The sequence below is a fragment of the Notechis scutatus genome, chromosome 4, assembly GCF_049901735.1.
Source record: "Notechis scutatus isolate UNSWTSFEM ecotype Mainland chromosome 4, rNotScu1.2, whole genome shotgun sequence".
NCBI classification, from domain to species: domain Eukaryota; kingdom Metazoa; phylum Chordata; class Lepidosauria; order Squamata; family Elapidae; genus Notechis; species Notechis scutatus.
The window spans coordinates 106,821,544-106,828,990 of NC_142012.1; the positions used below are offsets into that span (position 1 = coordinate 106,821,544).

Here is a 7,447-nt window from a genome sequence, read left to right on the forward strand (position 1 = left end):
ACACAAATAAATAAACACCCCCTAATCTCTAAGAATGATAAGTACAACTTTGCTTGCAGCATTAACATTGAAGGTGGCCACATATCCTGTTTTACAAATGTTCATTTTGTTTTCTAAATGTCCCATTTTGAACTCTCAAGAAAAATACTTCTGTTGTTGCTAAATGCTCCAGCGATGTAACATTTAAGCATTGTCATTTCCATGTGTCTAGACACTATTTTCTATTTTATTATTGGTCAACTAGGATTTTGCATGAGGAAATTGTCTCCAATTAATTGCTTGTTTCTTTCTTTATGAAATAATGTCTTTATTGTTTAGACTGAACCCACAGCTATCATCCCTGGGCTGTAAAGTGCTACCAATTGGCAGCAAATGATTAATATTTTCTGTCTCCCCCCCCCTTCATGTATAGATCATGTACATTTTTTAGGCATGGTGCAGTAGCACTATTTAGAAAAAGTGGAAGACTGTATAAGTTGGGCTTTTTGTTGGGTTTTTTCTTTTTGCTTATTTATTTATTTATTTATTTATTTATTTATTTATTTGTTTGTTTGTTTGTTTATTTATTTATTTATTTATTTATTTATTTATTTATTTATTTATTTGTTTGTTTATTTATTTATTTATTTATGTAGGAATATTTTTGTACATCTTATATTCCATTGCCATTGGGGTTATTGTCTTATATTTTACACCTAAAGCTTATTTTTACAGGAACATCCTTCGTTCTGATCCTGATTCTTTTTCATGCACATGTCAATATGCCATTGACATTTTTTCCAGCATGTGTATGAAAATAGCAACCAACATCATTCCCAGCTTTATCCTTCAGATAAAGGAGCCTTTTCCTGTATCCCCAGGAGATGCCAAGGTTTAAATCTGGAACTTTTACATACAAACCATTTTCTGTAACATTTTGAGTTATAAGCCTTCTTTTCTGTGATGCCATGTCTTAAACATGACTTCATCTCAAAGGATGAAAATATTTAGCAGAAAACAGCAATGCAAAATTCAATCTTTGTTGCATGTGTAATTAGATTCTGTATAAAATGAGTGATCAACCTCCCTAAAGAAACGATTTTGTTATAATAGTATACATGCCCGGAGACAGCAAGGAACTCTAGATTAAATTTTATAGTAATGGGAAATGAAGAAACAAGCAGAACTTAATTATCATAAAAATATGTTCTAATTGGAAGTTCCAAAGTATTTATGACCATCCTGAATAATGTTTATGCTTTTAGTGATGATTTCTTTTCATTCATGGATAGTTTCCTTGTTTCACTCTGTATCCAAAGAAACATACTGTGTTTTAGATAAATTGTATCTGCTGCCTGAGGATTAGACCTAATAAACCAATTTCTAGGGATTTTGGTCTCACTGTTGTTCTGTTCCTTATCTGCATTACAGATGAAAAGCTGTTATAATATTTGAATTGAGCTAAATACCAACTATTTGAAAAATTAATGCATGTAACGTCCAATTTTCTTGCATTAAAATCACGCTTAAGTATAGCTTATGTCACTTATGTAAAAAAGGGTTTTGATTTTATAATTGTAACTATCATCTTGATTTTTTTAAATCAATGCACCTCTCCTGTCCCATGGTTGTTCCTGGAAATATACTTCTGTCACCCACTGAAAACAAGGCTGCATCATGAAAATTGTCACCATTTTCTTATTGACAATTGCAGGAAGTGTGAGGAAAAACTTGATATGGTTCAGAGGTAGTGATTGGAACATCTCAGGTATTTTTCTCACAAGTGGCATAATTTAAATTTCATTATACTGAAAATCAGTACTCTGCAACTGAAACCTGTTATAAGAACAGCTATACTGGTGTCAATCTGAAGCAAGTAGGAAGGCTTTGATACTGAATAAGTCTATGAATTTTAAACAATCAAAAGCAAGTGAATAAAATGTTTATATTTTCTGAAAGTCATGACTGTATATAATAATTTGAACCCATTTGGTAAAGAACTAGGAATGTTATACTAATTATTATTTTAAGTTTAAATCCACAAATGCAGACGCATAAGATTAGCAAATAATACCTAATGATGTGCTGTGTTCCCAGTATTATTTGAACATTTATATTGGCATCAACATAACTTTATACAGTATTTCATTTTTGAAAACTCATTATATATTCAAAATGTGTAGATAACCATTCCTTTTTTGCAGGAATTTTATCTGCTACCCAACTAATTAGAACATTTCAACATTTTATTGGAACCTAATATTAATAGTTTTGTTTGATTTTATAGTTTTAAATGTACATCTATCATTTATGGCAAAAAGCTTTGTCGAAAGAGTATTGACTTTTTAAATAGGATTGCAAAAGTTAGATGTACCAAAAAAGTAAAAAGAAACAGTAGCAAAGAAAATATATAGTACTAAATATCTTAATTCCCAGTTTTATGCTTCAGTCACTAGAACAACATACTTCAGATAAAGTGACTGTAATCTACACTGATGGAAATCAATAAGTGTAAGATTAGTACAATTTTTACAGCAATGCAAAAAAAAAGCTTAATAAAGCAAGATACATGTAAAGATGTATTACGAGTTACATAAAGAGGATTAACACATTTGATAATACTGGAATTTAAAATAGCTGGACATGATGTTTTAAAAGTAATAACCCACTGTATCTCTAACCATGAAAATGTTCTTACTTACCATAGATGTGACAATTGGATAGCAGCCGTTCATATTCATTGTCGAGAGCCAGATAATTAATACAGCATTATAGCCTGAAGAGACTATAAGAAAACATATATTAATTTACTTTTCAGAGGCAATAAGTGCTTCATGTAGAATGCTAATTTTTCAAACATGGGAATCTAACACATATACCTGAGCATATATTTTTTTACTCTGTTTTATGATACTTCCAGTTGGAAAGACAAATTCACAATTGCACAGCCACATATCTTATCTTTATCACTAGTCATTTCCTCAACTATCATTTTATACTAAGACTGGCAACAAAAATGTCACAGAATCACATTTATATGCAACTAATTGGCCACAGGTTGGCCTTTGTTCTTGCTAAGTGGAAAGATGGCAAGGATGAAACTTCATGACTAAGATGGAGCCACCATGTCATTAAGCTGACAACATTGTTATGAAGAGGCCTTTAAAATCATTCAGCTCTGGCCAGTAACTTTGTGAGACTCAAATTGTCACAAATCTTTTCAACTCGAATATCTTGCAGGCATACACTGCAAATGTTAAGTTATTTCTACCTACTACATAAATTTGTATCATCTGAAAGAAAAATAATATTCCTAGTTATTCCATTTAATGGGCAGAGCAAGCAATTTTAAAAGAGTTTTATTCCACAGGATTCAGTTTTATACAATTCCAGCTTACTTGATAGGAAAAAAAAACCAGTATATATTTCCAATATGTAGTGGGATGAATGGGATTCATGAATAGGATTCAGTAAGATCAAACACTAGGGTAGCATTCCTACAAAATGTGACTCGTGGTTTACTGGAATAATCCAACAGATTTTATTGACAGAATACACTGGATCTTCACCTAACTAGCCTGATTTGGCTAGTCACAGATAGAAGATTGCGCAAACTCTAGCCAGGTGTCCATGTTAGAAAATCTATCATCAATTTGGTGGTTACTGTCCATAGTGAAATTTTTATATTGGCTTTAAAAATAGCATTAGTCATTGTTGGGCAGAATGTCAGTGATAAAGATGATTTTGCTTACCTAGAACATTATTTTTGTTTGAATGATGTACTATTTAGACAATGGCAGAAGGATATAGTTGAATTTGTATATCAGAGGAAGATCATGACCTAAATATAAAGTATCACAAGATGCAAAGGAAAGCGGAGGATTGAGTCTACCAGATTTGAAATTATATTTTGTTGCCTGTTGTTTAGCTTGGATAAAAGAGTGGGTGTTGTTAAGAAATAGAAGGATATTACAGTTAAAAGGACTTGATTTGAGGTTTGGGTGACATTGATATCTATGGCATGATAAAGGTTGAAAATATTATGTCAGGCGGACCATTCTTACAATATGGCATAAATATACCTTTATGCTCTGCCCTAAACTCCTTTGTGGCTTTCAATGGAAGAAACTTTTTATACCTGAAAAATGATAAGGAAACACAAACTAACTTATTATGATATAGAATTTTCTCAAGAAGATTACAAAATAAAATCAAGAGGAAGATTTGACAATAGAGGGATATCCTTGTCACTGGTTTTCTCATATACAATTGTTAAGAAAAAATTAAAGTGGATAAAAGATTTTATGGTTTTGAACAATGTAAGACTGAGTTTGAAACAGAATTATGTACAAATGATGAACATGTTATTGCTAAAAATGTATAAACTTTGTTGAAATAAGAACCAGAAAAACAAGTGAAAGAATGTAATGGACTAAAACTTTTGGTTATAAGATATAATGGGAACAATAAGAAACTGTGTTACTGAAAGGATTGAAAATGTACATTCTAATCTTAAATACAACTTTAATAAATTGTTGTATTATGATGATAGTATTGGTTACCAGATAAATTATGCAGAATGTAAAAAGCTACTTTAAATATTTGTTCATAATGTGAACAACTTGATGGGACATTTTACCTTGTTTGGTGGACATGTAAAGAAGGCAAAAAATTTGGTCACAAATATATTCATTAATTCAGAAGATTTTAAAAATTAAAGGTCAGCTGAAACTAGATGCCTTTCTTTTGGAAGTAATGGACAAGCAACTAGAAAAAAATCATGGAACATTGTTTTCATATATGAAACTACAGCAAGATTATTATATGCTTAAAGATAGAAAAGTTTGACATTACTCACAATAGAGGAAAGATTGGTGAAGTTGATAGAACTTCCAAAAAATAGATGAAAGACAGTATGAATATTTATGGTTAGAAGACCCTTATAGGCTTTTTTAATGAAAAAAGAAAAAAAATATTTAACATTTGTGGTTTTGATGATTAGAAAAAAATGGATAATAGAAAAAAATTAAGTTTTTTGTATTGTCATCTGTCATTTTTTGTACTGTCATCTGTACTGTCATTTTGTACTGTACTGTAAGAGATACTTTGTAATCATACATGTATTTGCTGCAAAAAAATGCATTTTTTTCTTTTTATCCTTTCTTTTTTGCAACTTTGTTTTCTCTTATATATCTCTCTTTCTTTGTCCTTTTTATTCTGTGCTATTTTGTGGTAACTTTTATGTTCTTTTGAAAACTTTTAATAAACTTTGCAACAAAACCCATTTATTGTACTCCAAAGATGGTTGCTGAGGCATTTTCAAACTGCATTTAGCAGGTCATGTGGAAATGCTCTCAGACATAAACAGGAAGGTAGAGATTCTTCTGCTGGATGTTTCTTCCTCTGAGTTACAAGGTGATGGAAAAGCTGTGACCTTGGCTGAGAAGGGCCTGAGTAAGTAGAATGGGGTGATTTTTCCCCCCCTGGAGTCTTCTGCTGCATGATGAAAGAGTCCACAATGGTGCTCTCGCTGTGAACAATGAGAGGGATGTTTTTAAAAAGTCAGGAAAAGTGTTGAATGCTGTTCTATCACACTGCTCGGTGATTGTTACCTATTGTCATACTAACTGTGGGGGAAAATGCTTCTTCTTTGATGCCATCTAATGGCCATTTAGATTTTTACAGCTCAGATTTGGTAGCCAGTAGTATCCAGTTGTTACAGCATTAACTTTTTGGAGAGTTGATTTGTGCTTACTTTTTAAAAAGAATTTCCACTACCATCCCCATCAATCAGATCTGCAAGGGACCTTGGAGGTCTTCTAGTCCATCCCCTTTGCTCAAGCAGGAGACCCTATCCAATTTCAGACAAGTGACTGTGCAGTCTTTTCTTAAAAACCTCCAGGGATGAAGCACCCACAACTTCTGAAGGAAAGCTGTTCCACTGGTTAATTGTTCTCACTAGTTTCTAGCCATTGTTTCTTGCCTATGTTTCTTCATGGAACATACCGCCATCCCAAGTAGGTGCTAAAAATATGTGTGATCATTCGATCACAACAAGGAGATCCAGAAACTCTTTGTTGCCATCCAGGTCCTTTCCATATTTTGGCAGCCCATATAAAAATAAATTCTTAATAAAAGACTTAGCAATCTTTTACTCCAGGGGTTTCAAACTCGCGTCGTCATGGCAGCATCACATGACATATTGGGACTTTCCCCCCTTCGCTAAACCAGGTGGGGGTGGGGCCAGCATGTGATGCATCCGGCCCATGGGCTGTGAGTTTGACACCCTGTTCTACTCCTTCCATGTCTCTTCTATTCAGACTGGAGGGAATAGTCAAAACAAAACCCTAACCCTGGGGTTATTTTCCCCATTTTGAATGAAATCTCCCTGTCCGTAAGTAGAAGAGAAAGAGTCCATGGACCAACACAAGAAACAGAAGTCTTCCTAATGTCTTCACAGGGAAATCATGCATCCATACACACTGAAGGCTTAACTGGAACTTATTCCTATTTCAACTATCTGTGCCATCCTGAAAGTGAATCTAAGGCTAAATTTCATTTTACTAGAACTGTATGTGATATAAGTAATCACAAACTCAGAAAAATTCCAAAAATTATCAAAAACAATCCCTTGTAACAGGATCAGTTTGGGATCATTTCTTCCCATCATTAGTCATAAATTTCATAATGCATAAATGGATGTGATACATTTACAATGATTTACCATATTTCTACAAGATCAGATATATTCACTGATATACTATAATAAAGTACAGCTTTTTTCATGGCCATAGCATGCATGCATACATACATACATACATACATACATACATACATACATACATATATATATATATATATATATATATATATATATATATATATATATATATATATATATCACGACTTCTGTAGTTCAGTTCCTGATTCATGAAATCATCTGCTTCCTACTTTCATTCTTTGTTTTTTAGCATGATTTTTATTGAATCTTTTAAAAAAGAAAATAAAAATAATATAAAATGAGGGAGAGAAAAAAGCAAAGAGTGCAAGAAAGCAAAACTGAGATTTTTTTTTAAAAAATAGATACAAGTGGCTTCCAATATTCTCCATAGTAGTTAATATATATATAGCCAAATATATTTTAACTCTCTCTCTAAAGTTACATCATGACATTCTTCTTTCTGTAATCTATCCTATATAATCTTTAAACTCATAAATCACAAATTCATTTTTCCCCATTTTGTTTTGTGGGAAGCTCACCACCCCCTTAGAAAAATGAAATATTTTGGGGGAATATTAAAAGAGGCCAGAATATTATATTTCCCCAAATGGAGAAAAGTCAGAAAGCATCCCCCAACAGCCTCCAACAGATGCCGGGAATCTTTAGAGATGGAGATTTTGTGCCCATTAAGAAATCTAGACCAATCTATTCATAAAGAAAACAACCTCCCCTCCAGATGATGGGATT

At 32.5% G+C, this 7,447-nt stretch overlaps 1 protein-coding gene across 1 annotated transcript in view; it reads right to left on the bottom strand.

Moving 5' to 3' along the window:
- The window catches only part of NPS (neuropeptide S), an 8,993-nt gene extending 2,222 nt beyond the window's left edge, over window positions 1-6,771 (bottom strand). The window contains 3 exon segments of the mRNA XM_087965679.1: window positions 2,682-2,764; window positions 4,062-4,117; window positions 6,704-6,771. Of these exon segments, the coding sequence (XP_087821805.1) occupies window positions 2,682-2,764; window positions 4,062-4,117; window positions 6,704-6,771 (207 nt within the window).
- Window positions 6,772-7,447: the final 676 nt, after the last annotated feature.